The sequence below is a fragment of the Agelaius phoeniceus genome, chromosome 1, assembly GCF_051311805.1.
Source record: "Agelaius phoeniceus isolate bAgePho1 chromosome 1, bAgePho1.hap1, whole genome shotgun sequence".
Classification (NCBI taxonomy): Eukaryota; Metazoa; Chordata; class Aves; order Passeriformes; family Icteridae; genus Agelaius; species Agelaius phoeniceus.
This window is the reverse complement of record NC_135265.1, coordinates 131,985,316-132,008,097: the sequence shown is the minus strand read 5'-3', so window position 1 is coordinate 132,008,097 and position 22,782 is coordinate 131,985,316. Positions and strand designations below refer to the sequence as shown.

The 22,782-nt window shown below is 41.6% G+C and overlaps 1 protein-coding gene across 1 annotated transcript in view; it reads left to right on the top strand.

Moving 5' to 3' along the window:
• LAPTM4B (lysosomal protein transmembrane 4 beta) overlaps positions 1-22,782 on the top strand; it is a 59,606-nt gene that overhangs the window by 33,126 nt on the left and 3,698 nt on the right. Inside the window, exons 5-6 of the mRNA XM_054635671.2 lie at positions 557-655; positions 7,217-7,312. Of these exons, the coding sequence (XP_054491646.1) occupies positions 557-655; positions 7,217-7,312 (195 nt within the window). The remainder of the gene's footprint in view (positions 1-556; positions 656-7,216; positions 7,313-22,782) is intronic.

The window sequence follows — 22,782 nt, the reverse complement described above, 5'->3', positions numbered from 1 at the left end:
TAGCAGAACTAACAAGTGCTCCTAGAGAAATAGTCCAAATTTAGCCAAAGTAAGATGGAGTAGAAGAGGTTCAAGGTATTTTGAAATGTCATAAAATATTAGGTGAAAGGATTATGCTGTCCAGTTTTTCCTGCTTTGATTTTCTGGAAAGAGCTGCCACTGTTCTTTGGCAACTAGTGCCAGTGTAATGATTACTCAGTAAGTGTGAGATTTGCTTGCCATTTCCCATGGTGGAAGATTTCCTGCTGCAAAGCTCTCAGACTTCTGCTGGTTTGTGTCACATACAAACCCAGTGTGCACAGAGGAAGAGAGAGCCCACACCACATCCAAAGCAAAAAGCAAATCCCTGAGCCCTCCAGGGAGCCTTTGGCAGCTGAGTGTTCACAGTGCCTGTTGTAGCCACACTTACTGAAACTGGTGTTCATGGGGAGAGCTCTGGATTTAGTGGATCACAGAAAGCTTTGTAAGCTATTAATTATAGGATGCACTAGTTGAATGGTTCTTAAATGACTTCTGAGATTGACTCACAGTGCTTTGCTTGTTTTTGCTTACACAGCCCAACAATTTTCCCTACAAGGAAGAGATTATGTCTGTGAACCCTACATGTCTGGTTGTGATTATCCTCCTTTTCATAAGTATCATTTTGGCTTTTAAGGTAAGTGCACTGTTGTGTATAAAGTCCACTTCTGGTCATGGGTGGAATGTCCCTTGCTGGGAGTCTGTCTTTAGAAGGGTTCTGGGTAACTACACCCCAAGCAGCCTGATACCTATAGGAAACAGGGTTGGTTGTAGACATATGAAAAAGTTGTGAAAAATCTCATCGACAAACACAAGAACATATAGTCCACAACAGGGAAGTGTGATTCTTGTTGGAGGAACTCATGGCTTATGAATCCTTTGAAGCAGTGGACAAGGGAGAGCCTGTTGAAATAGACTTCTTGTTTTTTCAGAATGTGTTTGGCAGCACGTATGCAAAAAACTTTAAAAACCACTCTAAAATGTGTAGGGAGAAGAGAAAAGTTCACATCACTGACTGTAGCTAGGGAATAAAGATAAATTATCAGTCTTTCCAACACTGTGACCCATGCAGTTCAGTGCATTCACAAGAGATCTGGGAAGGGGAAGGAACTCTAGCAACATTTTCTTGCAGTGTCATTCAAAATGGGGGAAATAATTAGTCAAGAAATCTTTGCAGGAGAATCTCATGGGATGGACTGACTGAACAAGGAAGTGGTAGAGAAACTCAGTGGTAAAAAATTCTAAGTAGTGGGCACTGAGGAAGCATGCTCTTGTTTCACAAACAGTGCTGTGGGCTCTGAAGTAAGAATGACCACCTATAAAAGGGATCTTGTAGCTGTTACAGATAGACCTGTGAAAATATTGGCTTAGCTCCTTTCTAGTCAAACAAGTAAATCAAATGCCAAGAATATTAAGAAAGGAATAAAAAACCCAAAAATATAAATTGTATCATTTCTTAGCCAGTTCTGATGCCCACCATCTCTGGAAGCATGGTTTCCCTTCTGGTGGGTGCCCTGTCTCAGAAAGAATTCTGAAGAGCAGGTAAATAAATCAAAGCCATCTCTCCTGGGAGGAGCACCATAAAGAACTGTCAGACCTGGCAACAGAAGGACACAGGGAATGAGTGGGTAAGAGGCCTGCAGGTGGCAGGTACCAGGCAAAGAGGAGATGTAGCATCTCCCAGAGCAGCTGGAAAGGGCTCATGTGAAACCACCACATCCAGGTTGACTGTCCAGTGTAGCAGATTCATCCTGCTGTGGGTCAGAAGTTCAAAAGGAGCTCAGAATAAGATCAGACAAATTAATGTAGGAAAAACAATCACCTGTGCTCCCGGAGCATTGGACCTCTTGTAAAATATGCTGGTGTGTTTGCCCTTTTCTTGCACCCTTCTAGTTTCTGTGAGTTTCTCACATCACAGTGCTGCTGGTTTTGTATTTCTTGTGTGGGACTTTATTTCAGATTAGTCTTGCTCTCTCTGCAAAGCAGTTTTGCATTGGATTAGAGAAGTCCCAAAGGGTCACAGTGACACCAAAGATGTTGCTTCCAGACAATGCATATGACATATACAGGGAATGTTACTGTGACAAAAGAGGTAGATTAGGTTATTGAAGCTACTTCAAAATTTGGAAAAGAAACCCAACAGCTAGGGTGTATTAAAGTGCTGTTGGAAGCTGTGCTCACTCTTCTGCTGTGATTTAGCAATAGAGTTCAGCTTTCTGGACTTATATGTTCACAACCATACAGCTGATTCTATTTGCACTTCTAAGAAATATGTGTGAATTTAATAAATCCATAGATTTTTGAGGTTCCACAGGGAATGTGTTCTAAAAAATTTCTCTGATGCAACAAACAGCTTGTTTTTACTCCACGTGGGTGGGGTGTTTAATTGACTAAGTATGTCAATAAAGCTTCAAGCTTATTTAAAAAAAAAGGCAACTAAAATTGGAATGGCAAAAATGCTTACTACAGAGACAAGAAACATAAGAAATTAATAGTGCCAAAGACTCATTTTGTTTTTAAGTGGTAAAACATGTTTTTTCCAAGAGTATATGTGGCTTATATAATGCTCATTCTAGCAATGTATTATCATATAAATGAGTCACAAAATATGTGACTTACACAGAAACACATGCTAAATTCCAGTTAGCATTTTCATTTGAATTTCTTATGTTTCCAGAAGAGCTGCTATGCAGATTTACAGAATCTGCTCCATCAAATAAAGCTGAACACACACAGATGCATCACATTTCATCTCTGATAGACTTAACAGATGGTACCACATTTATATATTGAAACTGTAAAGGTACTGTGTATAAAAAAATATGCCTCCTCTCCCTCTGGAGTTCAACTAGAAATAGGGAGAGGAACCAAACATTGTGACCTAGGAAAAGCTACAGTAGGAAAAGCTTCATTCAACTGGCAGGAAATACTAAACAGAATCACCTAATTCCTCAGAAATATTTGGTATTATGACACTTTTGGTTTGAGTGAAGCTACACTTGGAGAAGAACACTACTGAGCAGAAAGCAAGATTATGCATTATTATATGCTGGGTTTGTGTTTTGCAGTCATGGGTTTGTGTACAAGAGAGGGTGGTAAGAAAGCCAGCTAACACACACAAGCATTTACCTTTTTAGTCCTTATCCTTTGCTTGCATCTGAAGCACCTAATGGGAATTTCAGGTGGTTTCACACAGAACACTTCTCAGAGTAGACAAAGTACATGATTCCATTCACTGTGTTTGTCTAGAAACTGAACTGGAGTTGCATATCATGAAACATAGATGTTTCCTATCTGGCTGAGGAAGGACATCCATCAGCACAAATGTATTTTTATGCTTGTACACAAGCCTTCAAATTGCACATAGCCAACACAGTGACTTTTGAATCATGTCCTTTGCAGCTGGTTTGGAGTTTTGAATCATATCCTCTCAGCTCTCCCAGCTTCTGAGACAGAACAATTGAGGCTTCAACTTCTCCATCATGGGGGAGCTCCTTAGGCTCAAATGAGCTCAGATGAGTTCAAACATAATAAGCCAGATAAAACCTTTTCCCCAGGCTGCCCCAAGCACTCTGCAGCTTCAGAGTATGGGCTCTTCCTCGGCCTTTCTCTTTCTGAACAGTAGGTGGGAAGAGGTAGCTGCCAGTGTGATGTGTTCTCCATAATATGCCTGTAAGCTGCATCTCCAAGGTATTGAGCCCAGAGGTGAGACCACTCTGCATGTCCTGGTATCCTCAGCAGATGGGAAAGGATAAGAATGAAGTTCTGTGTTCTCCCTGAGAGATTTGGGTGAGTGCCCTCAGTCCAAGGGCATTCTTCCTGGCAGGGGGAGAGCCCTGCCCTGCAACACATCACCTGGCATCTGCTACCTTCCTGCAGGGCTGTTGGGGCAGCAGCTGGGACCATGAACACAGCCCCAAGAGCCAAGCTCTGGTCCCCACTCCCAGGAATGCCAGTACATAGGCACCAGGTTGTCACCTGTTCCACAAAAGCCTAGGACAAGTCCCAGCACTGATGATGACAGGATAGTTATGGGAGAATCATCTCTAACACAGGGATCAGTTGCTTTAAATTGCATACCTCAGTGTGTGTGACTGTGAGCCAACAGCTGATGTCCTGGCCCTGTAAAATGCCATATAAAGTGTTGCAGACCAGTGGTTTGGTTTAATACTAATTCTTTCCAATTACAGCATTTCTTTCAGTTCTAAGCAGTTGTTCTCATACAACCCTTTTAAACTCACAAGATACACATTCTAGTGTGCTGAGAAGATGGATTTAATTCCAGATTTTATCAGCACAGCAACCCGTTGTTTCTCTCTCTGTAACACCAATATGGGAAATACATGTGGTCAACTGGTCTTCCAATAATTTGAAATCTTCATATAAATTTCAGTTTGTGTAGAGATCTTTATCTCATTTTCACCAGTTACTGAAGCCCATCCCAGCTCTGTAAACAGAAAATTCAAAGCAGCTGGGGAGTCAAATGGGATTCAGTGCAGGTAGCTGCCAACCTGAGGGGGCTCTGTTGGGTCTGTGGTGCTCACCCTGCACTTGCTGCCAGTGAGGGGTTACCCAGAGGGCTGCTGGGACCAGATCAGCACAGACTTTCCCTTGCTGTGTTACAAGAAGCAGCACAATACAACAACCTCTAATTTCCACAAAGATGCTGGTCAGTCTTCTGGTCAGGCATCTGATGAGCACAAGTCTGCAGTTCATTTCTGTTGTTATGCAGCTTAACAGGTGAGTCTGCAACTGCAACAGTGAGAGACAGGGTGACAAAGTTTTGTGAGTTTCAGATCCTTAGGGTCTCAAGTAATTTCCCACCATCCAAAGGGGAGGACTAAAAGCTGGCTAGAAATAGGCACAGTGCCTGTTTCTACATTCAGCCTTTTTACTCACCTGTCCTTTCTTGTGATGGTTGCTTGGGGCTGCCTCCCCCAAAAGGTGTCACTGTCTGTCACCAGTCTGTGCTGTGGTAGGCAGGAGATCCACTCAGGGTGGATTAGGCCAAGGGAGGCCTTTAATCTTGGACCAATTTCAAATGTGAACATTAGTCTTCTGAGATAAAATTCAATATATTTATATACGGTGTGTCCAACCACACATTTTAAAGCAGTATTAGAAACCTCAGCCAAGTCTTTCAGGAAAGTAAATTGGTAACTGAATCAGGAGCCCCATTTAACAGTCCAGCAGTATTGGTAGAAAATAATTATTAGGAATGAGCTAAATAAAGTTCCAGGTTGAGGAAAACAAGTTTCTGTGAGTCATGGTTTTCAGGCCAGCAGCACATGTCCAGAGCACTTGGACAGGGACATGCTCCGAGCTGCTGCCACTCTCTGCCCTATGCTGGTCAGCGTCTCAGGGCCAATTCCTTGGTGTGAGCTGGCTGATGGCCTCCTTCATTCAAGGAACATACCTCACCCACTGAGAAACAGCCTGTGCATGCAGAGCTAGGGTTCAGAGCTGGGAAAGCTGTAGAGGTTCATTGTGGGGTTCAGTGTGTTTTATTCACCACATGGAATGAGAGCATTAAAAAATAAATCTCCCACTAGCTTCTCCTAGATAGGATTGTATTATCCAAAACAGGGCTTCCATCACTTTGGATTTTGACAGAAGGGGTAGAGAAATAATTTTGCAAATAGGTGGGCTTAATGTAAAGGGTTTCTTATAAAGACAGGCTGTGTCCCCACAGAAGTGTACTATATTCAGTCTCTGTTCTGCATTGGCTCTTATGCTATTCCCAGGTTATAGTATCTGAGCACTGAAAGCTGGTGAACTACTTATTACCACTTTAAATTAACAATGACATTTTACTTAATTCTGGAAGAGATGCAGTTCTCCATGTATGTGCCTTTACTTGTTTCAGTAGCCTGGGGTAGGTTTGCACAGCCCACAGCTTGGTCTGCAGAGCATGTCTAATCTTCCCTTGGGATTTAGCTCACTCCAGAAGCCTCTTGTTCTCTCCATTTGATGGCCAAAAGTATTGTCAAAGTCTGCAACAGCTGTAAGTCAATCCAGGGTCTGTAAGGTTCTGTGAAAAAAAGAGGAAGCAAATTTACCAGATTTTAGCCAGCTCAGCCCTGGTGGAAAAAAAAACCTTCCTGATCTGCAAGCAAGCCATCAGTGAATCACGTGGCATCCTGAAAAACACAGCTCATGTGTGTCAGCTCTGGAGACAGAGGAGGCACAGGGCAGCTCAAAGGGATAAGAGGCTTTTGGAAGGCCATCAGTGCAAGTGAGTCACAAAAGTATGACTCACTCACACATGCAAATTTAATGCTGGCAGTTTAATCTATGTGTGTTAGGTTTAAGGAAGAATTTCTGTGCAGACCTACTAAGTAAAAATATAAGTTGGGCACTATCAAAATACAAAGTTCTCCTCATCACCATCATGTGTGATTACATGGGTGTCTTGGTTTGAAAGAAAACAAAAGGAAAAGCCCTAGCCTCCAACAAGGGGAAGCAGAAAGCTCCAGAGAGAACTGCTTTAGTCCTGCCAGCTGTGATACCGACATCCTGCGGATCTGACTCCAGCTCCTCCACATCTTCCTGCCTCTCATCTTCCTTCCAGTCACTTTGCTCATCTCTGCTACTCAAGCTAAATCTCTCCTGCTCATGAAGGAGGTGGTAGCTATTTTGCCCAACCAGTTAAAAAAGTGGAGACAACTAATTGTTTGACAGGAAGCAGCACTACTCAAGCTCCAAGAACAAAAGCAGTGAAGTTTATGATCTTGCAGTAGGTTTATTGCTGCTATTACTGGAGGTTTTGTTTTACACTGGGAAAAAAACCCCACCAGTATTTTTAACGATGTTTAAAATGCCAGAAATAACTTCATATGTCAATAAAAGCTTTTGCTTTGGCAATTTTCTCTAGTCAGGCAAGAATACCAAGACTCCAGACCATTCCAGTCACATGGAATACATTGATTTAATAAGCTCCCTTTATATATTGAAAGCCACCGTAAGGTGTCCCCAGAACCTTCCCAATTCCAAAGAGCCCCAATGCTATCAGTATGGGGAATGACACTGGATTACTCACAGAGCCCCCAGGCATTCTCACAGTCACTGCAACCAGGGAAGTGACTGTCCCATGCTTCTATCGTGCTGATGTTCATATTTATAAAGAATGGAAATGCTCTATCAGAAAAGCATGCATGTTTATTTTCTGCACAGAATAATAAATCCCTTTTCTTTGCAGGGGTACTTGATAAGCTGTGTGTGGAACTGTTACCGATACATCAATGGCAGAAACAACTCGGATGTGCTGGTGTACATTACCACCAATGACACCGCGGTAAGGATGTTACATGGCAAACATTTGTGTACTATTATGCATTTAAAGGCTTTATTTTATGTTTCTGACTCTTTAGTTAACCATCTTAATTCCTTTGGCAGTCCTCATTTGTCGGTGATGTTTGGAATAGAAACTCAGGGGACTGGCGTGCAGTGGCTGCAAATTACATTTATTGCTAAAATGCTGGGTTTTGTTTTATTTTATTTTATTTTATTTTATTTTATTTTATTTTATTTTATGTTATTTTATCTGTTAAAGAATCTGTGTTAATCATAAACTACAGTTTATTTTGTGGCCCCAGTTCTGAGGAATTACCTCCAGTTCTGAGCTCTCCAGCCATGTGATGATCTGGACTGTGGAGGGACTGATTAGAACTCAAGGATGCCATGGTCTACACCTGCTGTGAAATTCTGATTTATCTATAGAAACTGTGATTTAGGACACTTAACATCTGGTGTAGTGCTTTACAAACTCACAGAGAGGAGCTAAAAGGCATCAGAAGTTCAGTGATTCATTTCCCTGTACGTGATGGGGTTTGTATGGTAAGGAGACCAAATGAAACAAAGATCGACATGAAAGAAATTAATAAACAGATTTTGACCTCAAAGTATGGAAGGAATAGGTTCACTTTATAGTAGTTTAGTGCTTACATGCACATGTGCAAGACATGATTGCTAAGCTTTTTGCAGAAGGCACTGAAGGACTATGGGAAGAAAGGGCCTCTGGAAAAGAGCCAGTTCTGTTTGCAGTGGTGTTGCCGTGGAGCTGCTCAGTTCCACCTGGGGGCTCTGTGCCAGAGCAGCCCCTGGGGTGACCCAGGGCTGATGAACAAGGCTCTTTACACCATTTACAGAATGAGAGCAGCACAAACTTGGTCCTCTGGATCATCAGGGTAAAATCCCAGGATTGCCTTGCTCAGGTTTTCCTAACTGTGGGTGGTCTCCACACACTGAGGTTTTAGACTGTCAGCTGTAGTAATCCTTTGGAATGAGTGATTCCCAGGCAGCCACAAGGGCTTAGTAAACCATCACTACTTTTACATGAAAGACATAACTCTTGCATAGTTATTTGTCTTCTATACCTGAAGCTTCAAGAAAAACATAAGAAGGTTTACAAACCATGATCACAGCTGGCAACTAGGACATTTAAGTATAAAAACATGGATTTATTGAGACCTAAGAAGTATTACTATTTTCTTTACTGGGCTCTACTTTGAATAAACCCAGGAATTTTATGTTAAATGATTTTGATAGTTCTTTTGTTCAGCCTGTAGGTAGCTGTAACTCAGCTTCAAACACTACAACCCACAGAGCCAGCTGGCTCATCAGTGAGAGAGTGTCAGCTGGATTATCTGGGAAACTAAACTTAGTTTTTGAAAGTTACATTAAAACCACCTGCTTCCCTGCTGCCTTCATAAAACAAAAGACTGTTTTTAGAGGTGCCTGGCTACCAAAGCTCTTCTCAGTACTTTTGTACTTGGTGATTACCAAATGTTTCTGTGGGAAAACGAAGCCCTTTTATCCCCTTCACAGATGACATTGTTGGACTGAGCCTTTAATTTAACTTTGCTTATCTTGCTCTTAGAAGACATCTAAAGCAAAAGCAGGTTGTGAGAAAGGTTGTGCATTCCTAGCTAGGGCTCTGACCATTGGACTCTTCTTCCTTTCCCAGTATTTACACTTCTTTAATAAGGTGAGAATCTGTTCCTGTAAGGTATGAGGCATCTTTCTAAAGAAGTTCAATAAGATGACATTAAATGAGAAAGAGCTGTGTGGGAATTTATCAGCTAACCAGAAAAAAATCACTCAAAATTTCCTCTTTGTGAGTACAGAAAGGCTCAGGAGGAAGGCAAGAGGAGAGTCACTAACAGCCTGGGTTTTGAATTATGTATTTGAGGTGGAGGCAAGCTTCATTCAAACCCATGTCTGACTACTTCTTTCTAGTCAGGGTGAGCACCTTCACCCTTAGGTGACACATTCCATATCCATCTCTTTCATATCCTTCCCTGATGAGCTCCATGGGCACCCACCAGCACAGTGCACTCAGGGTTGTGATGGAGGAGCTGATGTGCTCCTGAGCAGCCTCTTTCTTTCTTCTGCTCTTTCTGAGCTTCAGAAGGAATGACAGTGTGTGGGGTTAAATCCCCATCATTCTCCACTGTGAGTCAGAAGACAGTTGTTCCCTCTGTTCACCCCCTGGAATCACAGACTTAAGAAGATTATCTTTCTCTGCATGGATGTCTGCATTCCAAAACATATACAAACCCCTCTCCACATGACCATAAAAAAATGCAGGCACAACACTGTTGGTTTAAAATGGTTTCAAAATGAAGCATGGAAGAAAAGGGCTTTGAAAGTGAAATACTGAGGACCTCTGAGAGTTTAGAGCTCTTAAGGAAACCTTACAAAATTTTGAAATGCTGTGATGGGTCACTACAGTCTGTGTAATTGTATAATATTCTCCCAACATTCAAGTGTACTTTAGTATTAAAGTTATGTTTTTCCACTTTTATGAATGCTGGAAAAATTCTTTCAGCAGGGCTTCTTCATACCAATATGCCTTTAAATCATGAGCTACAAGTTTCTTAACAAATATGAGTCAATCTCTGCCCTCTTTATTGAAATAAATATGTCATTTTTAGAATCAAACCTGCTACCTGAATTCCAACAGAGCTGCAGGTCTTACCTGCAGGCATTCTCATCTTCAGGGATGTTTTTTGCTATGTACTTGTCATCAGTATTAGCTAAAAGAATCTGTGCAAACGGAAGTAGAAATCTAAGCTTAAATATGAGACTGGGTGTAATTGCTACAGTTTAGAGTAAAAATTTTAAGTATTATGGAATCATAGAATCACAGAGTGGTTTGGGTTGGAAGGGACCTTCAAGATCATTTAGTTCCAACCCCTCTGCCATGGGCAGTGACACCTTCCACTAGACCAGGCTGCTCAAAGCCTCATCCAACCTAGCTTGGAACACTTCTGGGAATGAGCCATCCACAGCTTCTCTGGGCAACCTGCTCCAGTGTTTTCCCACCCTCTCAGTAAAGAATTTCTTCCTAATGTCTAATTTACACCTACTCTGAGTTTAAAGCCATTCCCCCTTGTCCTATCACTCCATGCTGTCATGAAAAATCCCACTGCAGCTTTCTTGTAGACCCCCTTTAGATACTGGAAGGTGCTATAAGGTTTCCCTGGAGCCTCCTTTTCTCCATTTTTGTGGCCCTCCTTTGGATTGGCTCCTACAGGTCCATGGCCTACTTATGGTGAGACCCCCAGAGCTTTCTTCTTTATAGGAGGATTTTGTCTTAAAATCAATCCTGTAATCTGAATTGCCTCATGTTACCCATTTGCTCTGTTCTCAGCACAGAAATTTCCAGTTAGTTCCCCTGGTCAAACTGGTTCTTATAAATAATGCTCATAGATCTGATCTGTAACTAACCTTTTATCAGCTACCAGATAATCTGATTTTTGTCACTCAGTGTAAGTGGTTTAAGCCATCTTTTTGCAAGCTGCCATCTGGAGCAAACATCCCTCCTCCTGCTGCAGGCTGTGAATGGGATACTCCTGCTGCCCACTGGGTGAGAGATCCTCCTTCTGTGACCTTTGATCAAAATTTGACACCACGTGAATATGCCTGGCTTGGCTCCATCAATAGACTGTGGTCTGACATGGGAGTGCCAGCTGATGCTGGGCAGGGGAATGGCTTGGACCCCAGGCAGGGGGAAGATGTGACACCCTTATGCTCCTGAGGACCTGAGAATCCAGCTGTGTACATTAGTGACAGCAGAGTCTCTTGGGAATATGGATCTCCTTCCTCCTAAGTGTTTTTCCAGTACTTCTCTCAGTTTCTGGAGATGTCTGTAGGAGGTTTTGGCATGGCAGTAAAGTGGATTACCCTGCAGTAATCTGAGGATTGCTTGTCCCACTTTCCCAATCTATAATAACCTGAGGATTGTTTTTCCCCCTTTCCCAATCTGGGATTGCTTTCTCCTGCCACCTTCTCAAATGCACCATGGATGAGGGTTAATTTTCCACACAGGTTTAAACTTTCACAATAGTACATGGAAATGTTCATCCAGTTTGGAAAAATTGCCAGTGTAGAGGTGCAAAAGATAACCCAAAGTTAGACATTTGTTCTCTGGAGCAGTAGCAGCTCTATTGTGCTCTTGGACAGATTTCAGTCTGTCTATTTTTAACTCTCACTGAAGCCAATCAATGGAAGTTTCATCTCCGGTCATGCTGCCAGTGGGGATAAAATGTAAAGCTGTAAATCTCTCTTCAAAGTGGGATTTAGATCTTTATGTGCTTTATAAAATCGCTTCAATAGATTCTATCTTACATACACTTATCCACAATGGTTAATAAGTTACTTTTTAAAAAATGCAGATATATTCCCTCTGTGGACATGGCCTCAGCTTAGTAGCCTGCAATTAATTGGTCAACACTTTTGTTTGCTTTCCCTTTCTCAAAGCAATAGGAGACCTATTTGAGAAGTGCAGAAGTAGGTCTTTCATTCCTGCTGGATGATTTCTCTGAGCAGAGGAAGAAATTCTTTGGTAAATTTGGAAGAGCCATTCTTTGTATAATTGTGTTATTGATTTGGTGATTCATTTGGCTATGGACAGAGGGAAGGACCCTTAGACTCATGCCAGTTAAACAGACTGAAGCATGAGATGGATTCCAGAGACAGATAAACCATAGCAAGAGCTCTTATTTCTGATAGGTGCTTTGGAACCTGTGGTTTCCAGCTGCTGAGCCAGATTTGGGATGGTATGTGTCAGAGTAGAAAACAGCTCAGAGAAAAATTCTGCTTTAAAAATGTTTTCCCTAAAAGTCCTACAAACTTGTCAATGCTCACCAGGTAGCTGGTCTTGTGTGGCAGTTTGTGTGCCACAAACTGTTGCTGGGCCACTAGATCACAAATATCTTTTTGCAGTGAATGGTAACCAGGGAAATATTTCAAAATGAGCTGACACCATAAATGAATATCCCTGGCATGACTCTCTGAGTGCATTCATTCACTCCTACAATGGAGTCCAGGCAGAGGACCCTTGACCTTCCTTATTGGAAACTGTCTGGTAAAACCTGCAAGAGGAAAGGCAGGTAAAGCAGGACATAGAGAAGAGGAAGAAGAACCAGGGACAAGAAATAAAGGATATAAGTAGAACTACCCAGCGCAATAAGTAAATTCATTAGTAATACAATGTAATAGTCTACATGAGACCTAGAAATGTGGTTTAAATGCTGGAGCTGTTTTTCTTCAGAATTGCACTTTGTAAACATAATAACACAAGCAATTTCTTTAATGAGAGAATCTTCAGAGGCCTCAAGATCCCCATGGATGCCACCATTCACATCTTGGTAATATGCATGTGCCATGTGTGCAGTTCTTCCTCTTCTGTTTGATTCTGAATTGCAGAAAAGTATCATGATGGTCTGTATCTGCCAACAAACAGCTACTCAGCTGCTCCAGCATTTCATATTCTACTTGCAGTGAAGTCCCATGCCTTGTCAGCTGACCTTTAATCTTAGTGAAGAGATTGGTCATTTATTTTTCTATTTTTATTAAACTTTCCATCTAACCATCTATTCTCAGTTCTTGCTTCCACTTTTTCCCTGTTTATGGAAGATTTTTTAAATTAAAATCCAGCATTCCCTTTGGTCAGAATTACTTCATGCTGCCTGTTTTCTTTGTTGCTTAGTGCTCTAGGCTAATTGCACTTCTTGTTATGGGTGTCAACTATTATTAGGTAGCTGCTGTCAGAAGCCAGCTCTACTGTTTGGAATAGACTATTAACAACCTCAATTTGGAGCAAATACCCTCTTAAGTTCAAAAACAAGATTTCCAAAATATTTTCATTTGTCATGGCAGTTATAAATTTACCTGTGAGCTAAATTACAAGTTCAAAATATACGTTTATCTATTTTCTTCAGAAGATTTTAAATTTGTATTTATTTGCAAATTTATTTATTTGGAATTTGGAACTAATATGTGACAATTTGTGAGAGATTTACAATAAAACAGACAATTCTGTTCTCAGTGTTCATAATTAGATTAAAAAGAAGACATGAAATGGGGACATGTAATTTAAATCTTCCAAATCTTTTTGGGTTCACTAATTGGGTATGTTGCAATGTAGGAAAAAAACAGTGTTTAGAAATTTGCAGTGTTTCTTTCTTTAGTGCTTTTTATCCTAATGGGATTGATTCACTACCATCTGACAGCTGCTGCTTTTTGGGCTTCAAAACACAAGTCAAAGTCTTCAGTATAATTCCAAGGCTACATATCAGTGCAGCAAAAGTCAATGACAACTTAAATCCCCATTACCCAGGGTGTATGGGTGTTAAGCTGAGCTGTGTGTGAATTTTCCAGGTCAGGCTCAAGTCATAGTTACACTTTGCACCAAAGGACGGGGGAGGTGAGAATTTGCTCAGGCAGGTGTTGCTCAAACAGGGAGTTGCAGCAGGGTGTGAGAGGCAGAGTCCCAGCAGAAACGAGCCATGCTGGGGCTTTTTAACTGTAGAGTTGGCCTGTGCAGGAGCCCTGCCCTGCTGCAGAGCTCTCCCCAGGCGTGGTCCTGCTGCAGCTCCAGCACTACCTCATCTGGTGTCACCTCATCACATCCTCCTGCACTGCCCTGGCCTGGGCCAAGCAGAGGAGGAGCTCCTTACACATCCCAGTCCCTCCCTCCCCAGGGCTCTCTGACAAAGCTCTCCCAGCCCCACAAAGCGCCCAGATGCTGAAGAGCCCCCAGCTGGGTGGGGGGAGTGGTGGCAGCTGGTGCTCAGCGGTGGCTGTGTGCTCTCAGATGGCCTGGAGGCCACGCTCCCTGCCAGGGAGGGACACCCAGCTGCCCGTGTGTGGCAGTGGCCAGGAGGCCTGTCTGTCCTTCTGTGGCTGTTAATGGTTTCAGCTAACTTATGGGCTTTAAGTCTCATTGCTTTTCACTTTAGTGGCTCCCTTAGGGCAATTGCACTCTTCCCAAGCATCCCTTGGGACTCTTTATGGACACAGGGCCGTCCACTGTGGTCTGTTCCAAACTGCACAGCACTTGTGGCTTTGCTCCTCTGTCTTATGAGCAATGAGGAAAGCAAAGTCTGCTTTAAAATAACTCTAGGACAGACACTGAACATCAGAAAGGCCAAGGCTGAGTGGGTATTCATCCACCAATTTTAGAAAATCTGCAAAAGTTTTTGAGAGTTTCTGGCTGACAGGTGCTTTAGTTGTGATTTACTTACAGTAATAGATTTTTTTACTTACAGTAATAGATTTTTTTATATACAGACAGGAGCCTTTCCAGCAGCATCTGTAATGTAAGCATGGCTGTGATAACCACACTCTTGGGAGATCATCAGTCCTGTTAAACAATTTGGGTGTCCCATGTGAGCTATACCCAGCTTTCTGTCTTGTTAACACTTGAGTGGAATACATGATGTAATTGTAAAAGATTAGGTTAGAAAGAGAGGCAATTTAGTAATTAAAAAGTCCACTGAAAGAGTAGTGATCTCTCAGTTTTCTGCACTCAAGACATCAACCATTTGTTACACAGAGTAGATGTATGCTTCAATGTCTTCAGTACGGGTGACTTGTAAATGAATATACCCTGAGAAAGCATGTGCTTACCCAGAAAGTGCTCATTTTGAAAACAAAAAAAGGAAAAATTGAAAAAATAATGCTGTTCTGCCCGTACAAAATCACGATGTACAGCTAGAGATGCAGCAGTATGAGGCTGACCAAGATGTAGGAAAGGTGTCTGTGACCTGAAGAGGGCTGTTGCTCCATGCCTCTGAATGGAGAGGGTAATTACACCATTATTCTGCATGACTTTTATGAGACTGCACATGATGAAACAAGACAATAGCTTCCTCAGTTCAATTTTCTTCCCACGCAAGGGTAATCACAGTCTGTCCCTAAATATTGTTGTATCCTAGAAATATATACATTTATTCATCTATCTGGAGTACTGAAAACATTGTGCTGCTTCATTACAGAATTTCATAAACTCATGTAAAGTTTCCTAAATAGTGTCTTGGAGAGCTGGTGGCTTGGAATAAACAAGCAGTTTTTCCAAAGAAAAGCCATACCAGCTCTAACTTTGCATAGATAATTTTGGAGCACTGAATCCTACTTCTTTGCTGAATGGGGTTATAAATTATCTCTGAGCTATTCTGCTTCCAGTTACTCCATCTGTAATCATTCTAGTGTGGTTTCTAAAGGAAATACATACATATAAACATGAAAATACTTCCTGTCCACGTTGAGAGGAAGATTTCTTGGGATTTATTTGAAAGACAACATGTAATGAAATCCTTAAATAGTAATTAACTAGCATACTTTGGACAGATTTTGCAAACAAAAGCATCCAAATGAAACCATAACAGCATCTGTGTATGAAGCAAAGTCAAAAATTTCTCATTTAATATTAAATAAGACTTGACTCAGATATGAAGCTTTGGTTTTGGCCCTATACCCAGGGCTCTTCTTATCCAGGGGCAAGGAGAAAGAAGAAGAGAAAGATGCGAACATTTTTTAAGACATTGATGTGTTACTTCCTTAGAAACATCTGCTTTGACTGGACTCATTTGACCAAAGCATCCATTTACATTGTAAACAAGCACATTTGAAGCAGATATTTATAAGTATTTACTTATAAGAATTGCTTCTAAAGGGCAGTTGATTTCATTGGAAGACCCTCTGACCAGGTCAGGTGGGTGAAAGTGGCTGCCACTTCCCTGAGCTCAAATGTAGGTCAGCTCCCTCCCCAGAATTATGTGCAGCACATACCTTTCACAAACCTGGTCTTGGAGCTCTCCCTTCAGCCTGGACCCAAACCTGTCAAGTGGGTTTCTTGGTGTGAAGAAAGTAAGTGGGGACTGCCCTGCAGGGGAGCAAGGATCCTTAGTGAGATGAAAGAGGGCAGAACAAGAGAGGACCTAACAGAGGTCTTTAGAGTCATGAGTGGCAGAGGGGGGGCTCACTGACTTAGAAAGGAGCTAGGGGACACTCAGTGGAACAGCTACTGGCAGGTTTCATAGCAAACCAAAGGCATTTCTTCATGAAACACCTAGATGAGCTGTGGGTCTGCTGACCAGGGGACACTGCAGTGCTAGACATCAGCATGGATTGAAATACAGGCTAGAAAAATCAATGAAAGAAAAATTGATTTAATGAACAGTAACCCAAGTCCTTGACAATCACATTTCTGACAGTTTAGAGAATATTCTGGGCAGGTTGTAACTACATATGCTTGCACCGGTCTTTCTAAATTTCTTTATTGTTCTGTCTTGCACTTCTGTTTCTTTATCATCCACCACTTATTACTGTATCTGGATGGACCTTTAAACTTAGCCAGGAGAGCTGTTCCTACATGCAAGTGCTTAACTGCAGCATTCTGAAAGCTAATCCCCACTTCTGTCTCCAGTGCTTGCCTTGTATGCAACATCTGACTGCTTCTCACCACATAATAATAATAACAACAGTAATAATAATAATAATAATAATAATAATAATAATAATAATAATAATAATAATAATAATAGTTATTGTTAGTCCTCTTTCTTCACTACTGGAAGAAAGCTCCCTCTTCTCCTGAAGGCTGTCAGCCTTTTCATACAGTCAATGAAAAATGTGAATTTGTGTTAAGGGATTAAATAGAAAACTGAATTCTCAGTGGATTTAGTTTTAGTACTTCTTGTTTCTCCACTGGTGGGTGCTGTGTGCAGTTTTGGGCACCACAATATAAGAAAGATATAAAGCTATTAGGGAGTGTCCAAAGGAGGGCCACAAGCATGGTGAAGGGTCTGGAGGGGAAGCTGTATGAGGAGTGGCTGAGGTCACTTGGTCTGTTCAGCCTGGAGGAGAGGAGACTGAGGGGAGACCTCATAGAGGTTTATAGCTTGCTCACAAGGGGAAGTGTAGTGGCAGACATTGATCTCTTCTCTCTGGTGACCGGTGGGAATGGCCTGAAATTGTGTCAGGGGAAGTTAAGATTGGATATCAGGAAAAGGTTCTTCACCCAGAGGCTGGTTGGGCACTGGAACAGGCTCCCCTGGGAAGTGATCACAGCATCAGCCTGACAGAGCCCAAGAAGCATTTGGACAATGTTCTAAAGCACATGGTGTGACTCTTGGGGATGGTCCTGTCCAGGGCAAGGAGTTGGGCTTCAATGATCCTTGTGGGTCCCTTCCAACTCAGGATATTCTATGATTCTGTGAACTCTTGGAAACTCTTTATAGAAAAAACATATTTCTTCAGATACTCTTGATAAATGCTACTTCTTTTACCCCTACACAGAGAAATGTTGAAAACTTCTGAGGGTCAGCCTCAATAAAATCACCGTATTTAGTAGCTTCCAGTAAATCTTGTACAGGAAGTAAAACAAGTGCTACATTAATAGGCTTATTTACTTTCAAATAACATACAAAATTGATTAAATAATCAGTGATATTTACATATAGTGCAGACCTCATTGTCACACAAAGTACTAAAGGAAATAGCTACCACTTTGTGGCTCGAGTCTCCACAACAGAGCTTAAATTGAGGAGATTTGGATTTCAGAAATTTTTAAGAAAAAAAAATATACCTTAATTTTACATTTTCCTTTGTAAGCTCAGACTGCTCAGAAAAAAACCCACATTGTCAAACTTGACAGGGAAACATTGCAAAGGGAGAATTATCCTAAGCCTTTCCTGCCTACAGAGTGAAGCAATCAGCTGGCTATAGCTGTGTATGCACACAGACGTCTGCTGTTTTCCCCAGGTGATCTTCATAACATCTGTGTAGTCAAGAGCCCAACAATACATTTGGGACTATCTTGAATGGGACAGGTGGTCTTGATGGCAGCCTTCCCTCTAGAGCTGTTTGTAGGCTGGATGCTGCTTCACTGCAGCTGAACGTGCTTTAAGTTGCAGTTAATGGCTCCTCAAAGCACCACAGCTGTGGGAGGAAATTCCACTGCTCTTGGCTGGGTAAATGACAGGACAGCAGGGAAGTAAACATGAAATTAGTAAATGTGATTGCACACCATTAAACCCTCTCCAAAGCACACAGTGGTGTCAGATTGGTGCAAGGCAGTTGTTGGTCATGGCTGGAATCACTGAGGTGAAATGAGCCCAAAGCAGAGGGCTGGTGCAGTTAGGCTTGTGCTGCTTAAAACCTCTTCTTTCCATTCAGTTGTTTCTGAACCTGATGCATCAGCCTTGTGCTCTATCAAGGGGAGAATGTACCCTGCATTAGGAAAGGCACGTGGTGACTGTATTTCAGCACTGCATTCAGCACTGGCATATTCTGGCATATTCTTCCCATCTGTCTAACACTATTCACCCTGTGGTTACACTCTCCCTCCTCTTTTTAATAAACAGGGAATACAGTCTGAGCCTGCTGACACTTTGTATTTGACCTGGGGCTCCTTTTGCCCTCTCTTCTTTTCCTCCCCACACACTCACATTGGCCTTCCCCAAGGATTTAGGTGTCTAAAATGTAAAAGTCACTCCTGCAGAAGAATTATGTGCAGCACATACAGAGCTGTGGTGAAGAGCTTGGGATAAACATTTTCAGGCATAGGCTGAAATTTCTGCAAATACATATTTAGTTTGTAAATATTTCCACAATTTAGCACCTGTGTCATACAGTCAAATCCAAGTGTCATCCAAGGGAGTTTTGACTCTGTCTTGATGTTTCCAACATCTTTCAAGATGTAACAAATAATACACCTGTTTTACAAACAGGTGAGATCCTTCTAAGGCAAAGTTAAACGATTTGTCAGAGATCCAAACAACAGCAACAGACCAGGACAAGACCAGGAGTAAATTGCAGTAGTAATGACCCTAGTTCCACACAATTATTTATTGTCACCTGTTACTGTCATCTGTGTGATGCAACCTGAAGTCCTTCAGCATAAAGCAAAGGTGTTTTTACTGAAAAGCTAAAGTTTGAGAAAACATCATGAATGCTCACTCTAACCATCAGTACTTATCACAGACCTTTTTAATCTATAGCCTTTTTTTGGCATTTAAGAAGGTGTTGGATAAAAGTATAATAGAGCTGTGTGTGTTTCTAACAAGACATCAACAAGGTTTTTTGTCATGGGAACTCCCAAATGTTTCATACAGCAGCCAAACAGAATGCTGTTAAAACTCAAAACTTCTGTGCAGCAACAGTACCCTTCCATCCAATGGAGAATGCAAATGGCTGTTGGAAAAAGCAATCCAAAGCTCTCTGGAGACACTTAAAGTTTTCTGTTGAGTTCAGTGAGGTTTGGGTAAGAATGCAGAAATAGTCAATTGATCAAAATTTTATTTTACTCATACAGAACTGAGCACATTTTCTCCTTTAGAAAGAAGAGATCTAAGAGCTTGAGTTCAAACAGGAATCACTGCAGCAATATGAGAAAACTTATACATGTGCTGAAGAAAGAAAATTTTCTCCTGAAAGTTCAAGTAAATGTGGAATCAGCAGCAAAGATAAGGAGTGATTATTGAAATAATGCAATATGCCCCCCAAAGCAGGCAAACAAAGAAAGAAAGAAACAAAACACTGTTGGGACAAGATTAGCTACAAACTGTTTGAATATACAAGTATTTACCTGTGTTTCTCCTCAGATATATTTTTAAGCAATGCCTTAAAAAACTTATTCTCCAAAACCAGATTAACCAGGATGTAAAAAATATGAAATGACATATGCTTATATTAACTGAATATGTTATAGCCATTGGCAAACTTGTTTGGTAATTATTTCTTTTAGAGAAGGTCATCCTGTATCATGTGCTTTATAAAAGAGATGCTTATGTAATACAATTAACCAAACCACTCAGATGACACCAGCTAAGTCAGGAACAGGATTTCTTATGGGACAGTTACGGATTCCTTCTGCATATTATACAAGACTGCTTATCACAAAATGCTTAAATGCTATTGGGAACGAAGCCCAGCACTCAGCATTCCCCGTCCCACTTGAGCATAGGGCTACCTAGCCCCAGTTTCCCTCCCTCCCCAACTGAAAACCCCATATCTGGAGCATGCATATGGCAGATTGGAGCTGTGGGTTTGAACCCTCTTGGTTTGAGACCCCTAGTGCTCTGATTTCAGAGTCTCTCTGTGATGCTTTTACACCAGACTATTGTACAAACAGCGAGTAATGTTACGTCTGGCTGCATTTTAAAGGATGGTGTTAAAATGGTACTTGCTTCTTAAATAAAAATAATGCAGTTATAGGGCTTGTGAAATAAGCTAGGAGCTTCTGTCCTTTAGATTTTAGGCATGCTATAAGACTGAACTCTGCAACTATTTAATCTTCCAAACTTGCTTGCTGGTCTACTGAAAAAAGCCAGAATGTCTTCACATAGGGATCACTGAGTACCAAAAAATGGGTGTCCTTCATAATTTTTATAGTAACTTGTGAGTGACAATGTCAAACACTCTGCAAACATGATTCCCACAGCGCTCAGGCAACTATCATACAATTTTCAATTCACAACAAAGAAATGCAAAAATGTAATGCCTGTGAAACAAAATGTGTCAGTTGTCTGAGTGGAGGTTCGGCCTTGGGTACTATATACCTAAAAAATATGCACATATCTTTTGTACTTTGTCAATCAATTTAGACTGTATCCATTCCAATCAGATTCACAGATAAGACTGAATAGTGAGTTTCTATTTTTCCAGTTTCTGAATTCACCCTTTGGCTCAGTGACTGGCTTCCATTTTCTGTCTCTGGAGAGCATAATCTACTGCCTGAATATCTATGCTGATTAATATTCACAGCACTTATCTGCTTCCATTAGCCATCATATAATGTTTTCAGTTAGGTTTGAAGGACCATTATGGATGGATGGATGGATGGTTAAGAGCAGATAGTGGAGAGGAAAGACATAACCACCTGTGGATCCAGTGACAAGACCTGACAGTTGTAATGTCAGTGTCTGTGGTCAAAATAATGGCTACAGTTGTGTTCCATTGAGGGTGGGGACCCACAAACCAAAAAGGTTTGTCAGGTTATGTACCTGCAAGTTAGAAGAGGAGCGCCCAGATCCCTTACAGGGAGGAGTTTCTTTGTGTCTGATGCAACACTATGGAGCATGCAGTTTCTGATGGAGAGTTCCCAAAAAGAGTCAGGGGGTGTTTGGGATCCTTGGTGGTCCACAGTCCTCTCTAGGAATATAACCACTGTTCAACCCTGCTTCTGCACTTGTGCTGTGTGTTGTATGGTCACCACAGAACAGGAAAATTGGCTCCAGAATGGGACTGCGCTACCTTTGTATGGTCCCACCTTTCCAGGAATGTTCTGTTCCAACTTGCCCACTTGAATGGCCATTAGTGTTTGAGGCATAGCAATGCATTATCTCCTTGCTGTCTGTCACAGCTGAGACAGCCATGATACACAGAATGTCACCATACAACTTCAGAAGGCTTTAATCTTTCACCCACACAGAGTGGCACCATACCACTTCAGAAAGCTGCAAGCAGCTGCCCTTCTTGTTCTTTAGCTCAACCTTTTATATTCTTCCTCTTACATGCATTGCCCCTTTGTGCCTTCTCTTCCCTTTGGTGATTGCTCAGTGCACCTGGCACTCCATGGCTCACTGCTTTCAATGCTGCTCACCTGCTTTTCACAGCTGTACCCTTTGGGGATGAGGCTCCCCCACAGCCCCACTCCCAATTGCTACAAACTGTGTGCCTACAGCTGCCCAGACTTCTATGGGCATTCCTATCTCCTCTCACTTCTTGTTGAACTGCTGGTAAGTGAGACAGTGTCTTCTGAGGGCCCTTAGGGCCATTGACCCATATATGAGGTTTGGGTCTGCAGAATGAAGAGTGCTTACTCCCAAGATGTAAAAGCCTCACCAGGAGGTGAGGCATTTCTCCTACCAGACAGATTTTGTTTCATAAAAGAGTGAAGGGAATGGAGAAGTTCACTCATATCACTAATTCTCCAGGGCAGGAGACCTGCTGGAAATGACAGCAACCTCAATGCTGAAGTAATAATATTGATGTAGCCTTAGGACACATGGATTTAAAAGAGGATCAGAGCACAAGAAGAGGTCTCATCCATTATTTATCAGCTCATCTTTATTAGCTGGAAGATGGACAGGTCTTTGGATGACAGGGCCTGCTGTCACTTCTTGTCACACCTGATGAAACAGACTCTGAACCTGAAAGAAATGGATCACAGGTTGGGGCTTAGCATTACAAAAGTGCAGTAAGACAGCTAAATCTTCACAAGGGGAACTTCATTCATTTTCAGAGTAATCTCTAGGTCAGATTTAATTCCTAATTATATTGTGTCATAATAAACGAATGAACATGTTTCAGGATATTTGAGAAACTTTTTTTAGTAACATGAGGATTTTACTAGAAATCCTGTTATTAAACTAGTGATCAGTGCTAGGGAGGGGATTTCATCTGTAGTGCTTTTCACAGTTAACATGCTTTAGCATTGTGATTCACTGAGGTTACATTGCAAAATATGTTTAT